This window comes from Salvia hispanica, chromosome 6, assembly GCF_023119035.1.
Source record: "Salvia hispanica cultivar TCC Black 2014 chromosome 6, UniMelb_Shisp_WGS_1.0, whole genome shotgun sequence".
NCBI classification, from domain to species: domain Eukaryota; kingdom Viridiplantae; phylum Streptophyta; class Magnoliopsida; order Lamiales; family Lamiaceae; genus Salvia; species Salvia hispanica.
The window spans coordinates 2,292,430-2,315,978 of record NC_062970.1 but is presented as its reverse complement, the minus strand read 5'-3'; the positions used below and the strand labels follow the sequence as shown (position 1 = coordinate 2,315,978).

General features: G+C 37.1%; 3 protein-coding genes across 8 annotated transcripts; all 3 read right to left on the bottom strand.

Moving 5' to 3' along the window:
* Window positions 1–314: 314 nt before the first annotated feature.
* Window positions 315–5,843, bottom strand: LOC125193206 (putative disease resistance protein RGA1). 5 transcript variants are annotated; one of them, XM_048090967.1, is made up of 6 exons: window positions 5,760–5,843; window positions 3,749–5,282; window positions 2,063–3,319; window positions 1,245–1,369; window positions 858–1,124; window positions 315–786 (listed from the first exon to the last, which is right to left on the bottom strand). In XM_048090967.1, exons 2-3 carry the CDS (start codon window positions 5,279–5,281, stop codon window positions 2,081–2,083), a joined length of 2,772 nt encoding a protein of 923 aa, XP_047946924.1. In that variant the 5' UTR covers window position 5,282; window positions 5,760–5,843; the 3' UTR covers window positions 315–786; window positions 858–1,124; window positions 1,245–1,369; window positions 2,063–2,080. The 5 variants fall into 5 exon arrangements, with proteins under 5 accessions (XP_047946924.1, XP_047946921.1, XP_047946922.1 ...); XM_048090964.1 differs by having other exon boundaries at window positions 2,063–5,282; XM_048090965.1 differs by lacking the exon at window positions 1,245–1,369 and having other exon boundaries at window positions 2,063–5,282.
* A 397-nt stretch (window positions 5,844–6,240) lies between these two features.
* On the bottom strand, window positions 6,241–16,333 carry LOC125197091 (1-phosphatidylinositol-3-phosphate 5-kinase FAB1B-like). 2 transcript variants are annotated; one of them, XM_048095793.1, is made up of 12 exons: window positions 16,078–16,333; window positions 14,853–15,541; window positions 12,884–13,612; window positions 12,158–12,311; window positions 11,620–11,964; window positions 10,017–10,889; window positions 9,591–9,922; window positions 9,213–9,336; window positions 8,971–9,129; window positions 7,297–8,763; window positions 6,878–7,144; window positions 6,241–6,795 (listed from the first exon to the last, which is right to left on the bottom strand). In XM_048095793.1, the coding sequence occupies exons 2-12, from the start codon at window positions 15,467–15,469 to the stop codon at window positions 6,478–6,480; spliced, it is 5,385 nt and encodes a 1,794-aa protein (XP_047951750.1). In that variant the 5' UTR covers window positions 15,470–15,541; window positions 16,078–16,333; the 3' UTR covers window positions 6,241–6,477. The 2 variants fall into 2 exon arrangements, with proteins under 2 accessions (XP_047951750.1, XP_047951751.1); XM_048095794.1 differs by lacking the exon at window positions 16,078–16,333 and adding an exon at window positions 15,884–16,020.
* Window positions 16,334–20,038: 3,705 nt separating this feature from the next.
* LOC125196573 lies at window positions 20,039–23,349 on the bottom strand. The gene is made up of 5 exons (XM_048095142.1): window positions 23,141–23,349; window positions 21,816–22,712; window positions 21,358–21,558; window positions 20,890–21,085; window positions 20,039–20,419 (listed from the first exon to the last, which is right to left on the bottom strand). The coding sequence occupies exons 2-5, from the start codon at window positions 22,662–22,664 to the stop codon at window positions 20,241–20,243; spliced, it is 1,425 nt and encodes a 474-aa protein (XP_047951099.1). The 5' UTR covers window positions 22,665–22,712; window positions 23,141–23,349; the 3' UTR covers window positions 20,039–20,240.
* Between the last annotated feature and the right edge of the window lie 200 nt (window positions 23,350–23,549).

Sequence of the window (23,549 nt, the reverse complement as noted above, 5' to 3'; positions counted from 1 at the left end):
GCTTTTCTAAACCTTTTTCTTGTACATGAGAAGCACATATTGACTTACAATTGGACATGATTTTAAAAAATCTAATGACTCTTTCTTTTATCTCCCGTAGGTGTAGACTACATGCTTATCGGTAGAAATCACGTAACTATAAAACCAACGGCAATCTAGAGAGACGGTCTACTGCAACGAACTATGCGCTCTGAAAGTGGTCTCTTGATGTTAAGAACCAAGGATATGTTCTTTTCAAAAATATATTCTTGTGAATATAGCCACCAAAAATGTGGTTCAAAAATCCAACATCAATAGGAACAATAATTCCTCTCTTTACCAATCAATAGATATTGATATAAGGATATGATAAAGCTAATGTAATATTGACAAACAATATCTGTTGAAACAAATAATTAAGGATTTGATAAAGCAAATGATGAACACATTACCAAAAAAAAAGGACAATGAAACATTATCTGTAGCAGATCAATCAGATTAGTTCAACTTATGACCAACACATCCAAGAGAAAAATTACCACGGCTTCAATTCTTGTCTCGCCCTGAACTCACAGCTCTGAGTTTTCTTTCACGTCGAGAGAATCTTCTCAAATCCATTAGTGGAGAGAAGCTTGCAATGTAAGGAAGGTAGTGGTATTATTGGCTGAGAATGCCTGATGCCTTCACCCATGTCTCCAGATGCTTGTCCCATGTGTATTGCCTCATGAAATCGATTATCCCAACCACCAGCTCGTGCTTTTCCTCGTCAACGCCAACAAGAAGCGAGTAGTCCATCACGTCTATTGACTGTACATACCATAAGATGTAAGAAGACAATAGTATACGTATAATGTTTGCAAAAGCAATTTGAATCTTACAGCAAGAAATGCGGTATCGTTCCACACAGCTCTCTCTAGCAGACGTTTTGCCTTTGTTCCCAAGAAAATAGGAGAGGTTGGCATAGCCTCTATCAGATTCTGATCAAGCAAAACTTTATTGCTTCCACTTGAATCTGGATTATATCTTGATCGAGCTGAACCTTTGAGGTCATACAGTCGTGTGATATTGCGTCTGTATAGAAGATTCTCCATCACCAAAACATCCATTCTTGTCTCTTTTCCTCCTTTCAAATACTTTGAGGTGACCTTCATGCCAACATCCAACAAAGGATTAGCTAATCCAAGTTTGTAACAGAATTACTGAATGTTTGAAACAATTTAAGAGAAATCTATGTGGCAAGAGAAGGTCTAGAAGCATTAAAAGACCTTTCGAGTTTATGTCTATATTATTGTTACAAAGTGACATGTATTCAACAAGGGATGTTGCAGATTGTCAGCTTCTGAAGTTGCTGAATAATTCCACTTCGATCGTTAAGTAAGTCGAGTGAGCACTGTTATTAGCCAATATCAGTATGTTGCAATATGAAACCAAATCGAAAGATTAGCAATTAGAACACAAATCTTAAAGCTAAAATTCAAAACCAGAATTCGCCAAAAGTAGCAATTATTTTTAAATAGAAACCAATTTGGTCTAGTGATTATAGAATTATAGAATTGCAGTAAATCAAGTGATCAACCTCTATAGTTTTAGAAGATTGTAATGTAGCATATTATATCAAGATGTGGTTAAATACCATAATCTTAATATGTAAAGTTCATCACATGATACTAAATGCAATTTAGTTGATTTTCTCAAGTTGTTCCTTTTTTCAATTTAGTCCACAAAAGTAATCCAAATTCAAATGCGTGAAAGAACTTTATCCCATCAGGCAGCTACAAACAAATATGGCTATTCAATAAGAGAACCAAAACAAAATAGAACAAGTATGGCCAACTCTAGCAGAACTAGTGAAGAATATAAAAAATGTGACATGGTGTTGAAGGAGAATAGAACAAGAAAGGGTGATCGACTCATTTCAAAGACATTTATGTTTATGTTAAAGACTTACAATGAGGTGTGAAAAACAGAAATGCAGATTTGGGAAGATAAATCAGTTATGAACTCTACATAAATTCAGTAGAAGAAAATGTGACTTGAAGTTGCTGAAAATGCTAGTGTGTTTGGTCGAAGCAATGATACGTACCTGTGGAATGGAGTGGAGTTAGCTATAATGAATTCGAAGACGGCGAATGTGGGAAATCTTGTGCCAATCCTCTCCTGTTCCTCTATGGCATCGTCTTTCTAGTTGCGGGCATGCAATGATTCTTAGTTCTTTGGCATTTGGTAGAGCTGGAACAGATACAACCTTTGGGCATGCAGTAACTTTGAGTCTGTGAAGAGATGGTAGCTGGTCTGGGAGTGAATTCAGCTCAGGAAGTTCACTTAGGTATAGATATTCGAGTGTGGGGAGGTGTTGTAAAGGTTTCCTTAAGCACACCATCTTGGGAAGTCGGGATAAGTGTATATTTTGAAGATTATGAAGATGTTTAATCTCTTCTGGCAGCTCTACAATTTCTCTGCAAGATATTATACTGAGGGTTTGCAGAGCAGATAGATTTCGCAACATCCCTTGTGGAATACATGTCATTGTATCAAAATTTAATAAACGTAAAAATGTAAGCACTTTTAAGGCTTCCAAACCTCCTCTTGTTACAGAGATCTCTTTTGCATCACTAATTATTAATGACCGGAGCTTAGGGTACTGTACCAGCATTTCCATTGGGAAACATGTCAGGCTCTCCTCAATATACACACATAGAGCCCTAGGAATGTCCTGCTCAGATAATAAAGCCAGAGTTGAGCTACTGCAATTTAGATACTCCAACTTTTGGAGGAATGGGAGTTGTTGCAGTCTTAATGAAGTGCAATGTGGAATCCATAGGCTTTTAACTTTTGGGAATGCTTCATTACTCAGTTGCTCCTTAGAAAGCCCCTTCAGATTTGGGATATTTGATAAAATCAACTCTTCCAGAGCAGGAAACTGAATCTTTACTGGGTTTCCACTTCCATTTTCTTCAATAATGTACTCCACCCCAATATTCTTTAACTCCAGCCTTTTAAGATGAGTAAGCTCTTCTAGTTTTGGAAGGCAACTACAATTTAGGCAGTCTGTTATGTTAATCCTAACAACATTTCCCAGAGTTGAATATGTCATCCAACGTGGAAGAAATCTACCTCTAAAGCCTTTTATTTGAAGAGATTCAAGATTGGGATGAGGTTCAAGTGCTTCCAATACCTTTTCATCAATGTCTTCCTCTAACTTGGATAAATCATCTCTTTCCCACAACAAGCTCAACTCCTTGAGATTCTTTTTGGCAGCCATATTTGCTTTCTTTGCATCCAAGTGGTCTTTTACTCTCTCCAAATGTCGAATCTCAAGCTTTCCGCTGAGGTTCAAGCACTGCAGTTCCTCAAGTTGGTTACCAATCTTGACACCTACTACAAACATACTCATCGTTTTGAGGCTAGTTAACTCTCTTATTCTAGAGGGCATCTCAGACAACGACTCACACCTAGATAAACACAGATGTTGGAGATTATGTAAGGATGTAAACTTCTTAGGTAAGGCCACAAGACTATGACAATAATCCAAGTTGAGGATTTGCAAATTCCAAAGAGCACATAATGAGTTCGGGAGAGTGTGAATTGTAGATGTAGACAAATTCAAGTATCTCAAATGTTTAAGATTGCCGATTGAAGGAGACAAATCTTTTATTCCCTTGTAGTTTGCATATAATACTCTTAAACTTGTGAGCTCCAAGATGGATGAAATGTTCATATTTTGCTGAAAAGTTTTAGGAAACAAGATAGTTTTGTTTACCAAATTTACCTCACGAATAGTAGATGCCCTTAGAATATTTCTATCACTTGGTATTCCGGGAACTTTGTTTTCCATTATTGACTGTGCTAGATCATGGACAAGATCATGGATGATCATGAACTTGTCATTCCTAACACTTGTTTGTAGAAGAGACCTGAGTAACAACTCATTACATATTTGATTTCCAACATCTTCCCCTTGTATATTTCCATTTGATGGAATATGACCATGAGCTATCCATCGAAGAATCAGTTCTTCTTTTTCAATTTCATGGTCCTTAGGGAAGGCTGCAAAATAAGCAAAGCATTGTCTGAGCTGCAACGGAAGATGATGATAACTTAATCTCAAAGCTGGCAGTATCAAACTCTCTTCTGGCGAGAGCTTCCATAATTCACTCTCTTTCACATATATCCATTCCTCTCTTGTCCTTTTAAATCGTAGAATTCCTCCAAGCGCCTTTGCAGCGAGGGGCACGCCGGCACACTTCTTCACAATCTGTTTCCCAATCAATTCCAACTGTAGAGACGCCTCTTCTTCATGTCCAAACGCACGTGACCTTAGCAGCATCCAACAATTCTCATCTGACAGCCCCTTTAGGAAATGAGGTGGAAGTGTTCCCATTATATCAGCAACCTTCTTTTGGCGTGTGGTGACAATGATGGATGCACCAGTTGAACCACATGATAGAGTATCTTTCAACTCAAACCATTTCTCTTGCTGGTCGTTCCAAACATCATCAAGTACAATCAAATATCTTTTTTGGCTCAACAAGTCCGAAAGTTGGTGCTCTACAACATCCAACTGGTGCAGATCCGTAGCTTTCGCGCTCCCTGTGGCAGCTTCTATCATTGCCTTCACCAAAGTCTTCAACTCAAAATTGTCAGAGACACAAACCCAAATTCTTATATTAAAGTGGTCTACCACCCGCGGATCGTTAAAGACTAACTGAGCAAGAGTAGTCTTTCCAAGACCACCAACGCCAATGATTGGCAACACAGACATATCCTGATTCTCCTTTACATCATTCAACAATATCCCCACAATCTTTTCTTTATCTTTTTTTCTACCATAAATCTGATTAGTATGGTTCAACAGAGAACCCGTCTCACGTGAGGCAGCAACTTCTCTTGGCCTATCAACAGGCATCTCAAGCAGATGAAATTTAGCACGCTCTGCAGCAACACCATCCAGTTGCTTTGTGACTTGTTTCATCCTCCTCCCGATCTTGTGACGATACAAAATCTTCTGGAGGCTGTAGCGACTGAGTTTGTTGCGAGTGTGTTTGAGTTTGGAGACATGAGTGTTGCACTCATCCAAGATGTCATCAATCTTATAAGCAAGGGCGTTGAGTTTCTGCAGCCAATCTCGAATAGGCTTGCTCTCGATTTGCTTGTCTTCGGCATCTTCCAGCACAGCTTGAAGGGTGGTGAAGGTGCTTGAAAGCTTCTGCATCTCTTCATCAACGCCCAATATCAGTCCAATCTCCTCCTTGATAAGCGATCCCAGATTATCAAGAACGACTTTAAGAAATGCCTCGGCCATACTACCATAACAAAAACTCAGATAAGGAATTCTTTTGAGAAAACTATTCTAATAGCCAAATTTCAAATATAATAAGTATGATAAATATGAAGGGATGCTTTGAAATGTTCTTAGATAGACACGACTTTATTGTAAAATCTAAGAAATCAGTTTTCAATGCTCAAAACACTAAACATATGATTACCAATAGAGATTTGCAGTTGGAATTGATAAGGAACCTCAACATGCTAATTAACAATACCTCAACATGTTAAATTATTCATGTGTTGATTTAGGAAGTCTTTTCATGAATAACATGCTAAAATATGAGGGGATGCTTTGGCATGTTCTTAGATAGAAACGGCTTTATCGTAAAATCTAAAATTCAGTTTTCAACTCGCAAATTGGATATTCATATGGTGTTATGTCAATACTCAAACCACTAAAACTAAAGATAGCAATAGAATTGGAAGTAAGAAGGAATCAATAATATCATTACCTTTCAATTAGAACTACAACGCCAAACGTATAATTGCCAATAGAGATTTGCAGTTGCAGACAAAAGAGAGAAGTTCAATAATGCACCATCAAGAAAGAGCCATAGAGTTGACTAATTGATTTTTTCAAACAAGCTTCATTTTAATTAATGAGATTCCAACAACCCTCTTACCTTCTTCATTCTAATTGGTGGGGATTCAAACAACCCACTTAAATAACTCAAATTTAGCTTCTATGGTTTTGTCTTGGTTTTGGATTAATTTCATAATCAAACTGATTATTAAATATTAATTCGTTGAAATAATTATATTTACTTTCCACAAAATATGTGTCACGATTATCCTTTTCTACAAAATAATTTTCCATCAAATTTCAAGTAACCTCAGTTCTGAATGTACAGATGGATTAATACATCTTTATAATCTAAAACAAACATGAATCTCACAGATGTTTGGAAAAGGGAAAAGTATAGATGTAGGAAATGAAAAGGCAGAAAGCAATCATCTTATTAAGAAAGGGATAAGAGACTATTGTTCTGTGTAGAGTTGACACACTACATTTTACACTTGGCTCCTTACACTGAGATTCTGAAACCTATATACATCCCAAAAAAGAAAAAGAATGTGATGGAAAAAGAGCCTTTTTTTCTGCATCCAGATCTACAAACAGGTACAGATGAGGCAGCTACAGTAAATAATTGAAGCTCAAAACCCGAAGTTTTACTGTATGGTGACCTTATCTTGCGAGCTTTCTTCGCGCTGGGAACTGCTCGGGAGGATCGTCGAGGACAGCCACTGATCTGGAACCATTAGAAAATAAGCTGACATTGCCTTTCTAAACCTTTTCTTGTATTGAATTGGAGAAATTATTGTGGGAGAAGCATTCTTGGGTCCTCCGAGAATGCCTGATGCCTTCACCCATGTCTCCAGGTGCTTGTCCCATGTGTATTGCCTCATGAAATCGATTATCCCAACCACCAGCTCATGCTTTTCCTCGTCAATGCCAACAAGAAGCGAGTAGTCCATCACGTCTATTGACTGGACATGCCATAAGATGTAAGAAGACAATAATATACGTGTAATGTTTGGGGCTAAAATGGAAAAGCAATTTGAATCTTACAGCAAGAAATGCAGTATCGTTCCACACAGCTCTCTCTAGCAGACGTTTTGCCTTCGTTCCCAAGAAAATAGGAGAGGTTGGCATAGCCTCTATCAGATTCTGATCGAGCAAAACTTTATTGCTTCCACTTGAATCTGGATTGTATCTTGATCGAGCAGAACCTTTGAGGTCATACAGTCGTGTGATATTGCGTCTGTATAGAAGATTCTCCATCACCAAAACATCCATTCTTGTCTCTTTTCCTCCTTTCAAATGCTTCGAGGTGACCTTCATGCCAACATCCAACAAAGGATTAGCTAATCCAAGTATGTAACAGAATTACTAATTACAGTAAGCATACATATAAAGACGATACAGTTCTTCACTCGAACAATATGACAATATGAAAGGTTTCTTTCTGCATGTTTAAGAATTTATACCTGGTAAATGCCTAAGATCTTAGCTAGGCATGTCGGGCATCCAATGCTTATCGACTCAGACAAGTACTTGAAATAAGATGGTGCAAACTTTATAAATGACTCAAGCTCCGTCTTAGTCACTTGTTTGATTATAAATCTGTCATCTAAAGTTTTGGCGAAGAAGACATTGCTTTTACCACCCTGTGCACCCCACTTCTTACAGCGACTAAGAGAGCGGATGAAATCCAACTCACTTGAACAGCAATCTTTCCTCAAGGCCTCAAACTGCTTAGCAAAATAACAAGTTACAGTATACTTCACCTTTCCCGGAGGACTGTCATCAGTGAAGGATATTCTTGAATGCATCGTACTTGGGTAAAGAAGAGAGTCCAAACCAGAGAAACTCCGAGAACCCGAGGATAAGATGCTTTCATCAGCAGAGCCAGGACCTTTCATTGATTCTGAACTCAACTCATCAAAAGAACTAAATGAAAATATATTCATCGGATCTAGTAATGAAAATGAGGACGAGGACTGCAAATAGCTCTTCTGTTTATCTGGTTCTGCTGACATAAAGTTATGATACTCTGGTGACACCAGAGTATACGAAATGACGCTAGTAGGCTCATCATCATAAATTGGGACAACAATGTCACTATCAGCTGTAGGTAGCAGCAGTCGAGCACCACCAAGGTGTACCAGATCTCTAAATGAGGAGATATAAGCTGGGCTATACTCAGCAATCTTGCCGAGCCTCTGCAAAGTAGTTGGAGTATTTTTGTTGAAGATTGACCGATACAGAGCCAAAAAAGGTATACCCAGCCAACTCTTTGGATTTTCAATATCATTAGGTCCCTTTGCAGGCAATCCAGAACGTAAAGGATTAGTGACTGAAAATGCACCAGAAGAGTCTTGTAGGAATGTGTTAGGAGTATTGGTCTTTTTGTCTTCAGAATACACACGTTCTGACTGCTGATTCCCTGTCCATGCAGTATCGAGATTATCCAATGTATTTTCCATCACTGGGAACTGCCCCTCTGATCGGGCCCTTCGCACAGTTTTATTACATTCTGGGATGTCTGACTGGTTACTCAAATTTCTGTCAGAAGGCTGATAAAGGTTGGGATCCTCTTTATTTCTCGAGGGCTGATCTATATCCATTCCTTTATGAATCTCATCTGGACGGGTGATCCTGCTCTCTTCTCCCTCATTAGGCATTAAATAAGGCATCATATTAGCAAAAGAAGAATCCAAGCTGGTGAACCCTCTAGTGAACCTTGAAATCGTATCCACCTCGGACCGCTTCTCCCTGATATTGGCAGGCTTCTCCTTCAGTGTACCAACTTTATATTTTGAAAGTTGCATCAACCGCTGGTCCCAGACATAAGCATGAAAAACAAGCTGTCGTTTTATTCTGTTGATCTCAAGAATGTCCATATCTGGCTGACCGTGTTTGACTTCCTTTTTCAACACATACCACAATGATTCCTATACAAAACAAAAGTTCATTTTTTAGGAATACAAAACGAAAGTTAATGTATTTTAAACATGACAGATGTCACAATGTTTCTTCTGAATGCAAAAACACTACCAGTGTACCGGTTAATTAACTGATATGAATTAAGAATCAAACTTAGGGAATTAATTGTTAACCAAACATAATGAATAATTAAAAGGCATGTGCACAAGAATAACCTCAAATTCTTTTATTTCCTTCTGAAGCATCAACTCTAGTTCGGCAAGCAGTTTTCTACATTCATCGGTTTTTTCGCCGGAATCATCCTCTACTCTGTCTGAAATATGATGCAGCACATCCTGAACCTCAGTGATAAAGACATATGCCATGCTGCTGACCTATAGTTGCATCAAATCCAGTTATGAAACTGCAAATCAGAGAAACCAGATAAAGAGTAAGCATATTCTCCATATTATCTTACCTCCTCAAAGTCTTTCTGTATCCACTCCTCCTTGTAATAGTTGAATTCAAGCATTGATGGTGGAAGATAAACAGAATGGACATTGATGGGAGCATACCGAAAACATGCAACCATCCTCCCAAACCTGCATATAAGATGCACCAATCAAGACTTAATTGATAATAAAAGAAGTCTAACTCTTTGTAAGTGATATCTGACATTCTAACTACACTGCCCTTAAATCCCACCACCCCCAGCAGTCCAGCACAAAATAAAATATGAAGTCAGATTCAAAGAGAAAACTCCCTTTAGTAGACATGAGAAGCACATACGGACTTACAATTGAAATGATTTTAAAAAACCTAATTATCTAATGGGACTTATCAGCACAAATCATACCCATAAAACCGAAGACAGTCTCTATGAAGGGAATGACCACAGCTAGCAACTCTGCTTGCAGCAGCATGGTTTGAAAAGCTGAGTTCCAAAAATTTTCCAAAAGATAAACCCCAGGCAGCATCTGACATTACAACTCTTTTTGTAGAAGGAGGAAAACCGTTGGTTCGTGGACATCGTAAACAACGATGCCACATCCATATCTTTCCTTCCTTCTCGCCTGGCAAAAGGGATTCTTGAAGTTTTTTCACAGAGATGGTAAGGCTGCCTTGTTGATGAGTGTAGCAATGAACATGAGCTTCTGAAGGCATTTCACATGAACTACATCGTGAGCCCTGCCAGACAATATATAGACCAGTATCAAAGATGATCTTCAAAGAAATGCAGCAATATTAGTGTACACAGACACATGAATAAAACATAGTGTACCTGATCAAACAAATGGTCTCGAAGAAACCGACCCAAAGGTTTATCAAAATTCCCATAGTATTTGATTCGGAAGAGATGAGCACGCTCACATACAATTCCCTTCAGCACACATCTTGTTGAAAGAGAGACCAAAATGCTCTGATGATCAGATGGTGAGGGAGGAAATTCATCTCTCAGTGTTTCCGACTCCCCAGAGTAGTCCTTTCCATGCTGCCCCGAGAGTACTGACTCAGATTTGTCCATGTTCAAAGGAAGTCTATTTGCATCACCCGGCGAAAAATTAAATCCCTGTCCTAGAGCCTCATCCTCAAATAAATGTTCAGAATTTAAAGTATAATTTCTCTCCAGATTAGTCAATTGTTTAGCATCAAAGTATCCGTTAGCATCCAGCCTATTTCCTTCCATAGAATAAGGACTATCAGAGAGCTGCTCCCACTGAGAACCTGATATGTCAGCACCAGACGTGATGTTATCCACATTTCTAATTCTAGATTCAGCACTTGGAATTTGAGCAGTGGAACCTTTAGAAAAAACAGGCTCTGCTACAGACATTGAAACTACTAGAGACCGTCTGCTATCCAGAGACAGGTCATTTCTAGATTGAACTGCATTAGTGGGCTGCTGTTGTGCTTGAGGTTTTTCAGTGGAAGGAGAATTATAGCCAGGTATCATAGAGATGGACCTATCAACGCTAGAGGGCTTATCTGGCAGGGCCACTTTTATTGGAGATTTCAACGGGAGTTCCGGCAGAGAAGCACCTTCATCAGCAAGAAATGAGGTCTCGAGTGCTAAATGGTAAGCAGCAAATACACCATAATGAACTACATGTTTGACTCTCTTTAGTTCATCCCCACTAGCACCCTTGAGCAGAATCTGACTCCCAAAATGAAATAAAATTAATACTCAGCTGAAAAAGTGGCTCAAATTTTATAAATCACCAAGTTGTTCGCAGATTACATAAATACTAATCCAAGGTTCCAAACACCAGAATTCCTAATATATTAAGATAAAATAAAAGGAAAAAGACAAGAGCGACTACCAATAGGCAATAGTGACTAAACTCTCTCCTCACGCTCTCCTCAACGGAAACATAGATGTGTGTGTATGTGTGTGAGTGCATGTGTGTGAAATCTTGCAGGAAACTTTGAGATGACAAGCAAACAATTGTTGTAAGTCACTAAATGACAATATAGAAGATGGTGCATAACAATTGATACAGTATTCGGAATCTGGTCAAACATGTTCTGTAAAAAGCTAACTCTATTTCTGATTATAAAACAATCATTATTTCTTCTTAAGGGAAGTAAGTGTAATATACTATTTGAATTCACGTTAACCAGGAGTAATCAAATTTTATATGTTTAAATTTAATCCAAATATTGTGGCTACCATCTCTCACAATCTAGATTTTTAAAGATACATTTGGCTAAGTTGTCGAGGATATTAACAGAGAGAATTGCTCATTTGGCACTCCAATGCTCACAATATCCATACATAAGCTAAATGTCAACACCTTTTTGGCCATTATGTTCGTCAGGATTATTATAAATAAAAGATTTTACAATAACATGGGTTTGCAATACACTAAAGTCATGTAACTTACAGTGCATCCCAATGGGCGTGGGCAGCCTTCAAAAAACATCAGTGTCTTTGTTAACTTTTTTCCACCTTGCCCGGCAGAACCAAGATTCTCAATAAACTTCTCTACACGAAATGAGTCGCAATATCCAAGTTTTGGGGTAGAAAGACTGTCAATTGAAGGAACTATCTGTGCCCCGCTGCAGCGAGCTATGCGCTCTAAAAGTGGTCTTTTGATGTTAAGAACCAAGGATATGTTCTTTGCAAGAAGATATTCTTGTGCATATCTAGATACCGATTTTTCTACCAAAAGAACGTTTGGGTGGTGGGCATCAATTTTGGCTACAGCCATTTTCAAATGGTCCATTTCCTGCAGCAGCACAAGACAAAGGCAAAAGGCTAATGAATTTGGTAGACAAATAGTAGAGAAGTTAATAGCATGGTTTCCTAGTAGTAAAGGAGATTATTTCTTATCCATGAACAAAACAAAGAAAAATTAGTTTCAGGGGTAATATAATGTAATGACAATATTTAATTCTACAGAGTTTAGTTATAGTCACAACCTGCTGCAGTAAAGTATCAAAACTTGATAAGTGATTAGCAACCCGCTGGTACTCCAGGGCACCCCCAAGCAGTAGAAGTCGTGCTTTATCAATTTTTGAACTCATCCTCCGATGAGCCACATTTTTCTTGCAAACAATCCCTTTGATCACCGAACTTGTGAGGAAAGAGGTAATAACTTCATCAGCATCATCAGAAACAAAACAGAATACAACACGCATGAATTAAATAAGGAATGTAGGATCCAATTCCAAATTTTCGTGACCTAGAGAGTTAGATATTTCCTTTCTACTATCTATTATCCAAGTATTTCCATTTTCTTAATTTTAAGAGTTACATAGTTTCTTAGATTACTAAATTTGTATATTCAGAAATTCTTGAAAAACAGTTAGCAGACAACAAAGAAACTAAGTAAAAGGGTGTTAAAGTATTCACTAAAATCATATCATGTCGCCTGATACATTAACAACCTAATGAAAGTTGTCTAAGAGAAAAATCATATGATGGTGTACTCTAACCATCTAACGGCATCAACACCTCGAATATGAGAGGAAGGGGTAATCATGAGGATATCTAGCAAGCATTTACATTACATGAAACAGAAATCAGTGGGAACTGTAAAGTTATATGTGGATCATAAAGCAAAGTGATATATTTTCATTAATTAAGTTGACCAAGGATGTCATTCCTAAACAAATTGACATTGAAAACTAAAGTAAATAAAATACCTCTCACTGCGATTCCCACAAGCTATGCACTTGACTTTTACATATCCCCCAGGATCCATTCCTCCACCCCGACTTGTATCTGGCTTTAGAAGAGTAGCAGCTTCCCAGCACAAATGTGTAATAATTTCCAACCAACTCTCATAGTCTGAAGCAGGAAAGTTCTCAGCCTGCAAAAGTTGGGATATAAGAGCTGTGAAATGCCCATCAACTACTCTTTTCATTGCTCTCCGGTGTTCCTCGTTTGATCTATCCCTATTTCGAAGTTCCCCAACTACAAAGCTGCTTGATCGTAGGTAACCCCATTCTCCTGTGGCATCCTCACCAGGATCATCATCATCATCATCAGATACAAAGACTTCTCTCTCGTCCTCTTCATCTTCAGGCTCTGGAGGAAGCCAGATAAGACCATTATTCTCATAATCCACAGCTTCAACATCTGCATCATCCATCGCATGTGGAGGAGCTAATCCAAATTGGACATCATTATTTTGTGTATCTGCTTCTGTACTTGTTTTATAGTCCAATGATCCTTGTGTCTCTAAATTCTCAGGTACCAGAGCTGAATTATAATCTGGGTGAGTGCTTTCCTCATTCGATTCTGCTTCGCAAGGCCCATAGATATGATCAATCTGACAGTAGCTGTTGGTTCCATAGCCCATGTCAGGGCTTACTATATTTATTTCGGAGTCTGGTTCATGAACAGGGTAGTCATCATCCTCATCATCACTCCTGGGATTGCCAATGGCATAACGAACAAAACATGAGTTCCAACTTCCAATAAACCAACTAAATAAAAGTACAAAACTTGTAAATGAATCAATGAAGTAGGCAACCAATACACTTCTACTCGTTGTAACACTTTACAAATAAAAGTTTTCTGTATATAGAAAATTAACTCTATGGACATGACTGAACTGCACCAAATGTCATGACTATAAAATTGTAAATTGAAGGCACGCCACAAAGCTAGTAGTTTAAGCACCAATTCCAGAACAACAATTCCCTCTGTGAATTGACCTAATCAACCCGAGCTTGACAGGGACTGTTGGGTTGATATGGTAAAAGATTCCCAATGTATTCCAAAGAAGCCAATTCTGCAGCCACTTGATGGAACATCCAAGAAAGAATCTTGAAATCAATAGTGTGGTTATATCCCAATGGGTCTCAAAAGATTTAACTTATTTTATATGATCATCTCCAGATCATAAGTGAACATTTTAATTTTAAGAATGTTGTACCAAACCCCAAAGACCAAGTTGGCCAACAGATAACGTGGGTAGAACAGTAACTGGATTGTCATTCTTTCTTAAACTTCACTATAATTATCCTTTCAGATACTGGAAATGTAATGATTAAATTATGGATAGCACTGAAGATTCCATCCACTGTTTGCTTTCTCAATAGAATGACAGTTATAATAGTAAGGGTTTTGGAAATTCACTTTAAGATCATTTATACATTTCTGGGAAGTGAAAACAGATAACATGCAGCTTTACATTCAACCAACTATGCAGAAACACCTTCAACTCCATGCTCAATTTCTCAGGCTCAATATAATAAACTGCAAATGGTCAAGAAAAAAGTTCCACCCTTAGGGAAAAACTTCTCTTCCAGAAAATATTATGCAAGAGTGGGCACACAAATCCTCACCAAGGACTCGGATGAAGCTCATAAGTCAGTCCTAACTCCTAAGATGCTTCACTCAAAAAAAATTGCCATTTATAAAAGCAAACACCTATAACATGCCACCAGGAAAGTCAATGAACCATGAGGTTTGTGCATCTCAATTCGATTTAATGCTTATGACAAACCGAACTGTAAGTAAATGAAGGCAAAAGGTAATAAAAAATTAGCAGTAGCATAAAATAGAATATAATTGAGGTGCAGTAAGTGAATCTTTTGGGAAAAAAAAGTAACTCCATGTTATCATTATGTCATGTAAATAAGGAAGGGGAATTTCTGGAATTACCTGCTGCAAGATCCCAACCGATGGCCAAATGGATCCATAGAATCAATATAATCTAGTTTTTCAGGGCTTCTTGCCTGGTCTTGCTTTGGTGACTTTGAATCCATCCCTGCAGAAGAATGAGGACTCCGACTAACAGCGCATGAAACATGTTGGAAAGGCCCTGTTGAGAATTCAGTAGAACCAGCACTACTGCCACTGTTACAGGTGCAGCAACTAGATTGACTGCTCACCAAGCTCGATGAGGATGGAGATGGAGTGATCCCGGGACTCGACTGCACCACGTTACTGCCAGTAGCAACCTGTTGCTTCCATTGCTTGAAGCAGTAATTACAAACTTTAATCCTATCCCTATCTTCTCGCCCACTCTTGGGCTCATCAGGGAGTGCGGGCACAGTGTTTAAGGTGCACCTGCCACAGAAAACCCGCCCACACAGCCGACAGTGATGCTTGCGGTTGAAAACAGTAAATGCAGAATCACACTCGTAGCACACCCTGCAGCTTTCATCGGGCATCCAGAAATCTCTCGATATATTTCCAGATTCCCCCTTCATTGGAATCCATGATCTCAGTACGTCAACAATCTCAGACAATTTGTTATTCTCGCTAGTACTGCCCATGAACGCATATAAACATCAAACCTCATGGTTATGAATCAATCATCAGCCACTGCCAGGCTACCTATAGAACTCCTAAAACACCATAAAACGAAAATAAAAAATAAAAATAGAAACCACAAATAAAAAACTAAAAAGCACAGCAATTACCAGGACATCAGAAACAACCTCTAGCCCAAACAAATCCGATTAAAAACCACACACAACCAGATCGAAAAAGCAAAACAATAATCACACAACTTCTTCAGTAATTCCAGCTGCCAAATCGTACTAGCGACTAGACTAGGTAGAAAAACAATAAATGCAAGCGGTCCACAAGCACAAAATCGACAAATTTTCCAATTACAGCCTCATTCACGAACTTCAAATAATCACCAGCTCAGCTATTTATTCAAATTGAATTCAAAAAGGGGATACCTTATTCCGAATCGCTACGGAACTTAGGCAAACTCAACAAATCACACATCTGCAACGTTGCTTACATATTCACCTCAACAAATCCAGCGCGACTGATCACAGTGCCGCATGTGACCTATTGCTTAAATACGTGTCTACCTAATCCAATTACAGCCACAATAGAAACCGAAAAACATTCACACAGAAATGCTAACCTGGAAGGACTTTTGAGCAGGAAAAATACGCATAATTTGTGGCTGAGGAGCGTCGGAAAGCTCCAAAGGAAGGAAAAAAGTAGCAACTCTTTTATGCGGTGGTAAATGGCGGGTTACGCAGGGGTGGCTGGAATGAATGGAGAAGGAAAAACCAGAAAAATTAATGGAAATTGCGAGAGCGATGGAGAGAGAGAGGGGTAAGTGGGAGGGTCACGAAAATGGTATGAGCGGAGATGGCGACGCAGCTCATGACTCGACTCTCACAGAGAAACAAACAATAATTTTCACACCAAAGTAAATAATTCAATTCCCTCCAAATAAAACTCTTTTTTTCTTTACTTGTGATTCGGAATTTACAGAGTCAAACACAATGAATAAGGTCGTCTGTTAGCTTGGAGAACCACCTGCGGTGGTGACAATAAATTGAACACAACTCCTTGGAGCGGAATTTTCGTATTGTGGAATCAATGACAGTTTCAAAAATCGAATTTAATGAAATTTTTCAGTCTTTATGAGTTGATGGTGGAGTCGATTGACCACGTACCCAGCCTAAATCCACCACTTTCTGTATGTATGATGATTGGAGTTATTTTATACCACTCGTAGTTTAGTTTGACTCGATTAATTTACTTGCTTTCGTGAATTAAACTATCCGATATAGAAATTAAAGGTTATTGGATGTTAGTGTGCTGATTTGCGGTATAATTGATCCGTTTTTTATATCTATATGTACTTGGAATTCAAATATTTGCCTCCAATCTATATTCCATTTGTTCCTTAAAAATGAGAATTTGGTAATGATACGAGTTTTAATATAAATCAGTGAACATATAATAATTAATAATAGTAAAATGAGATTATTATTTTATTGGGAGAATTATAAAAGAGTGTTGCTATTTTTAAATATTTTGAAGCCACGGGATATATGTAATTGATGGAATATAAATATTCATGTACATATAGTTATTTTTGTACTTTGTGTACTTTCATTTGTATATAATAGGCTCTAATTAGTTCCATATGAGTATATTACTAGTTGTCAATTGAAGCCTTCAACATATATTTGTGGCATTTTATTTGAGTGTCTAAACGCCAAACCTTTTTTTGTCTAAATGCCATATTTGCCATGTAGATTCGTTACAAGTAATTTTAATAGAATTGTGTCCACTAATTGAAAAGAAGACAAAGTATTGTTTAGATCATATGACGTCGTTAAGGGCTGTCAAATATTGCTAAATTTTATGTATTTAAAGAATAGTATACGTAGGATTTTATCAAAATTATGAATAATTATTCATATAAAATAATTCATATTTTCAGTATATCGAAATGAATAAAACCTATATGTAATTATTAAGTAAGAGTCCCTCATAAATTGAAATAAGCAGGGATAATATAAGAAAAACAAATTTTAATTTAATCAAATTAGTCCCCTTTAGTCAGTAAGAAGAGTTTGTTTTGTTGTTTTTTCTCTCTCATTTTGTCCCTCCATAATCTCTATGAATGTGTTGAATTAGGAACTCTAATTTATAAATAAAGCTTTATTAAATTCGTAGTACAACATATGATTTAGTGCTAGTTATTGAACTACATCAAAAAAAAAGCCAATTTTCAGATTTACAATTTAAAATTTTAATTCAAAGTATCTCTATGTAATAAAAGTTGAGGGCCGACACATCGCATAAAATTAGTTAGCAAGTGCATGATCAATGATAGCATGATATAAAATTATAAATGTGTCAAAAATCAAGACCTCAATGATTAGAAGCAAATAACTCTACGTGTTGTTATAATCAGATGACTATGCAAATAGTATTAAATTGCATGCACATAAATAGACAGTTTGAAATTCTGAATCCAGCTCGCATACATAACTAGCAACTCCACATTAATAAAATAGTATTGTCTTTCACTTTCATTTTTATTTTATTACTATTGTTGTAATCTATTCAACAAATTGATTGAATTTTTGTCGTATATTAATTTGGATAAATATTGAATTTTTCCCAATCATTTTAGTTTTTCTAACAAAATATGCCACCTAAGCCAATTACAAAATATATTCCTATAAAATTTTTTCCATTTTGAAAAGAATTCGATATTTTTTTTTATAGTATGGGCATTTTTTGTTGAGATTATTAACCAATTAGACAAAATTGAACATTTATCCTATTAATTTAATAACTCATATATTCCTTTCAGTCAATATCCATTTGAAAAGGACTAAAGCTACATTTATTCTTATATACTCCATTATTTTATATAAGAAGACAAACTAGATTGTACTATAGAGTTGTTAAACAAACGATCAATTCGACCAAGTTCAATTGCCTAAATAAAGCCTCATCCAACTTTATTTAGATAAAAGTTGGCATCATCATCTCAACTCAAATGTATGTGCATACCATACCTCTTAAATAGCTTAATTTGTCTGTTTAGAATGAGCTAATTTCATTAAATAACTCTATGACTTTGGACATAAATCGACTTTCTTGAGTTATTTATTATGTTAAAATTCAAATTGGCTGCTCTTATTGTTACCTATTGATAGAGTCATATTCAAATTTGTTGTTTTAATTAACTAGATTAAAGGTTACTTTGCTATAAATCCACGAGCTATATTTAACTACTGTTGTGTCAATAATTTAAAAATATTATTGCAAATATATAGAACTTCATGTATTAAAGGGAGGTTTCGGAATAGATTGAATTCACGTTACTTGCACAAGTGATCAATAAATTAATTAAATAATGACTATCAAATAAGGTCATGATTGTGTTTTTAGTTGGAAGTTATTAAATTATAATCAAATTTTAATAATGAATTGAATTAAAGGTTAAATTCTATTTGGAAAACTAAAATCCCAATGAGCTTCTAATAATTAAATGTACTTAGAGCATCCACAATGGATGCCCTAGTAAAAGCCCCAATGAGAGTCCTAGTGATTGCCATATCAGCATGCCCTATCTTTCTGCAATGATAAAGCCCTAGTGGATGCCCTATGTCTTATCCACTTTCATTTCAATTTTAAATCATTGTTTTTTACTTTTATTTTTAATTAAACTAAAATATCAAAATATATTATATTAAACACCACAAATGCCAAAAAAAAAAATACATTACTTAATTTAAAAGTGAAACTATATCATACTTAGCTAAAAAACAAAACTACATTAAAACTAAAATACTAAATTAAAAATAGAGAAGAGAAAGTGAAAGATTTGGTGTGTGAAAAGTGAAGAAAAATGGAGTATTTGTAGTGGTTTAATTAGGTTTTAAATAATTTAAAATAAAAAAAAAATGGAAAATGATCGGACTCGGGCTCGGGCATCGGCTTGCAATGGGCGCCCGATCTCACGCCCGATAGATCGGGCGAGAGATGGGGCGCGACCGAACTCTCGGTCGTCCTCGGGCATGCCCGTGACTTGCAATGGATGCCCGATCATGCCCGAGCTCGATCTCGGCCGATCGGGCGTGAGATCAGGCATCCATTGTGGATGCTCTTATAAACCTAGGAATCACTCAATATCAATCTAGAGAAAGACAGTTGTTTTTTTTTCTTGTAGAGTCATAGTATTATTATATGGAAAACACCAGAAAAGAAGAAAATGCCATAAATTATTGCATTATTGAGATTGATTGAGAAATAGACAGATTGTAGTTTCCGGAGGAATGCCACCTTTTCAGGTAACAACAAATCTGGCATTGGGCCTCAAATAGAAACAAATTATAATGCAAAAAGCAAATAAATAATTGATCCCCAATATTAGTATTTTATATAATGTGATCTTTACCATTTATAGCAAAAAGCAGATAGATCTCGTGTCTTATGTGAATGTTGAGGATACTTTTGTAACTCGACCTTTATCTAAATAACATAATCTAAAACACATAACAATGTAAAGATTTACTTATATTTATTTATCAATATAAGTGTTGTAACTATCTAATGATCCTAAATAAAAATAATAGTAGAAATCTTCATATATATTTTAGGAGAAGAGTAGTACTTCAAGTATGTGACTAGTAACATAAACCAATTTATGTACAAGTTTATGAGCATTTTTTAAATGTAGATGAACAAAATATAAGCATCTGATATGTACATGTCACCAGCAAGCACTATACTATACGCGAACCGGCCCGGGCAAGGACTAGCGCTTCACAGCTTGGAGTAAAGGTCTCTGAGAGCAGCATACAATGGTTCTGCAGCCTTTGGCCTATCCACACTTCCAAGAAGGATATCAGCTGTGGTTAGGTATGGATCGCCGTAGAAATGAAGGTTTGCGTCCATTCTTGTTGCAACAGCGTTCCCTTCGAGCGAGACCCCCACAAATGCACCTGAGACATTCCCATCCAAGTATATGGTGAGTTATTCCTGTATATGATTGTTAACATATCGATATTGGCAGAAGTGTACACTCAATGCTTTAACATTTCATTATTTAACTCTCTTGGTTTGAGCTCCCAATCTTGGGGTAGAATCGAATTCTATAATCAGTGTTCAAAGAGTCAAACATTTCTAATCAAGTTATATTCATGATATTGCATCAATTATGGTCACTAAACTTGTCGACAACATCATGTATCCATTCGTTCATATCACAGCTTTCAACTGAGTACAAAATGCAAATTTGAAACAAAATGATGATTTCAGTCTGAAATTGTTTTGAGTAAGGCAACGGTGGTTAGTTCAAAGGAACAAGGTGCAAATAACACTTTAAAGGTGTGCAAAACCTTAGGGGGCTTTGCACCCCATGAACGTTTTAACTATTAGCTACCATTCAGATAGAGATACCAAGAGATCATACCTTTACTACAACTGTAAGTATAGCACATGCCGGACCCTTTATCTCCAGCTCGTAGATCTGCCTCAACAACTCTCCCAATTGGTCCAGCAGCAGCACTGCAACCAGCACCAAGAGAAAAATGCATGCGACTGCAAAATGTTTTCACAGCTTTGGTGTTGTGCAGCACAATTATGAAATCCATGAGTTCACCCCCGACCTGTGAATAACAAGCAAAAAATCAGGCTCAAATATACAGCTTTTTAGGAGGAAACACTAGTCTGTGTCAGAGACTCAGAATACATACAAACAATTTAAATTCCAAAGAGAATGGGAACATAGAGCTCTCACCAAAATAAAATCACAGATATGAAAGTTTAACTAAACTCGCTGACAATTGATTCTAGTTCCTTGTTACAGGTAAATTAATTTATATATTTCATAAAAGAAAGTATGCAACATATATACAGATCCTGAGGTCTACAAGCATACCTGTGCACCCCATCCCAAACCAGCAGAGAGAATGGCAGATGGTGCCGACCATGACCCATCTGATCGCCGGGCAACAACCAAGCCAGTCCCAAGTTTATAAGAAAGTAACACACCAGCTTTAGCAACTGTTAAGATTGCCAATCCTCTTGCTCCTTTCAAAACAGCCGCAGGGATGGACTTCTCCGGGTTCAACCTAGCCACCTGTTCATTAGATGATTTCAGTTTCACCATCTACAGATGATAGAGTTTTCATTTAATGAGGAAAAACTTTTCACTCATCAACAATGGCTAAAGTTCGATGAAAAGCTGTATCAACGAAAAGTCATGAGACTCAACCAAGAACACAGTCAACATACTATTTCAGTATTTCTTAAGATCGAATAGTAAGATAAGAAACAAGAACAGGTCAACATCATTCTTAGAAATTTAAAGAGCATTTAAGTGAATAACACTTGAACCTGCGAAAAGTTCCTCAATGTATTGGTCGACTTGTATATTTCATGCTCCATGGACAACCCCACAGGAAGATTTAACCACCCTCTCGAGCAAGTCCAATCCATCACATCATGCTTTGCAACCTGGGAAGCATTGCTGATGGTATTGATCAATACAGCTTGCAATGGATCAAGCCTATCATAGCAAGTGTCACACACCCTCTGCGGATTCCTTTCCCTAAACTTGGCAGGCAATAAACACCTCCCTTTTGAGCACACCCTACAAAAGATGCCTCCACAAAAGCGACAATGGTGTCTACCACGAGTCAAAGCTGTAAAGGGAGCAGTGCATTGCATGCAAACTGTTGTCGAGCTGTCTGGAAGCCATTCCGGTGGTTCAGCCTCCAGGACATCTTTGTAAGCATTATAATTGAAAGCATTCTGCTCAAGAAGTGGGGGAGCACTCGGAATGTAAACTGAAGAATGCAAGACTGTTTCTCCATCCTTTGCAGATCCAAGGAATGATACATTAGAACTTGGCAACTGAGGGAGACCTCTTACAGCAGAATGATCTTTATTCCGTCCAGTAAGAATGGCAAATATCCCACCCATAACATTTTTCAAGTTCACCTCAGGTGGGCCATTTCTCGACACCGGTGGGTACTGATCCTCACCCGAGTCATAACCTCGATCCATAAAATCATCAGAATCAAGCGGATTTGGATATGACACTTTATGATTCAACACCTCCGCATTATGGCCTTCTTGCGGTGGCCAGGGAGTGTCATCAAAATCATCTACATAAGAAAACTTGGTATTCGCCTTTTCCATATTAGACAGGGACGCATACGAAACTTTCCCCTCTGAAGCCATGAATTACGCCCCACGGTAAACAGACAATAAAGATACTGGAAATGACACCTGAAAAAAGGCAAATTATATAAAAAAAGAAAGCAAATTTATAATCATAATCCAGTCTATTCTCAGACGATAAAGGAGAAATAGCTAAAGGAAAACAAATGAACATCATCGTATTAACCAAACAAATTCGAAGTTAGCTAAGTGGTGGAAGAGCAATCTGAAATAAATGGATCTAATGCTGCATGTAAACAATAAATATCAACAGAAGAAGCTACAAAATCACCATAATTCTGAAAAACAACCAAAGTTAAAAACAGAAAAAGAAATTGCACATAATAAAGCGTAAAGTTCATAACTTGCAACCAAATCCACCTAAATTGAGAGTTCAGAAAGGCTCAATAGAAGTTAACAATATGCATAAAGCAACTAATACCGCGCCATGTATACGATCAAGTCGATAGTATAAACTAGAAACAGATGTTACTTACAGAGACGACAACGAATTTTGGGACCCTTGAATTCCAAGGTTAAGGCGATGAATATATAATGGATTGAAACACTAAAATTCTGCCGAACTGGGATTTAATTGATGATTAAAAAGAGAATCCGAAAAGATTGAACGAACCCTAATTATCGGGATTTGGCAATTTGGGGGTTTGGGTTTTGATGTTTGCGTTTGTGAAGAGAAGATATGATGCGCAAGAAAACATTTTATTTCGGCAAATGCCTCAAATTGACACGTCATTTGTTTATTTTTATTTTTTATTTTTTTATGTGCCCAAACTCCAACCTTCATGGAACTTACTAAATTTGGGCATTCAAAGGTATCAAAAAGTTTCAACTTTCATTTTAAAAGATCACTAGATTACAGTGTAGATGGATATGAATATGGGAAAT

Coding starts and splice junctions, on each gene's coding strand:
- LOC125193206 (XM_048090964.1), bottom strand. CDS start 5,281: ATGGCCGAGGCATTTCTTAAAGTCGTTCTTGATAATCTGGGATCGCTT.
- LOC125197091 (XM_048095793.1), bottom strand. CDS start 15,469: ATGGGCAGTACTAGCGAGAATAACAAATTGTCTGAGATTGTTGACGTA. Junction 9,337..9,590: donor GACTGTCTTCGGTTTTATGG/GTATGATTTGTG, acceptor TCTTATATGCAG/GTTTGGGAGGATGGTTGCAT. Junction 6,796..6,877: donor ACGATACTGCATTTCTTGCT/GTAAGATTCAAA, acceptor TGGCATGTCCAG/TCAATAGACGTGATGGACTA.
- LOC125196573 (XM_048095142.1), bottom strand. CDS start 22,664: ATGGCTTCAGAGGGGAAAGTTTCGTATGCGTCCCTGTCTAATATGGAA. Junction 21,559..21,815: donor CATTGAGGAACTTTTCGCAG/GTTCAAGTGTTA, acceptor TCTAATGAACAG/GTGGCTAGGTTGAACCCGGA. Junction 21,086..21,357: donor GTTTGGGATGGGGTGCACAG/GTATGCTTGTAG, acceptor TGTTATTCACAG/GTCGGGGGTGAACTCATGGA.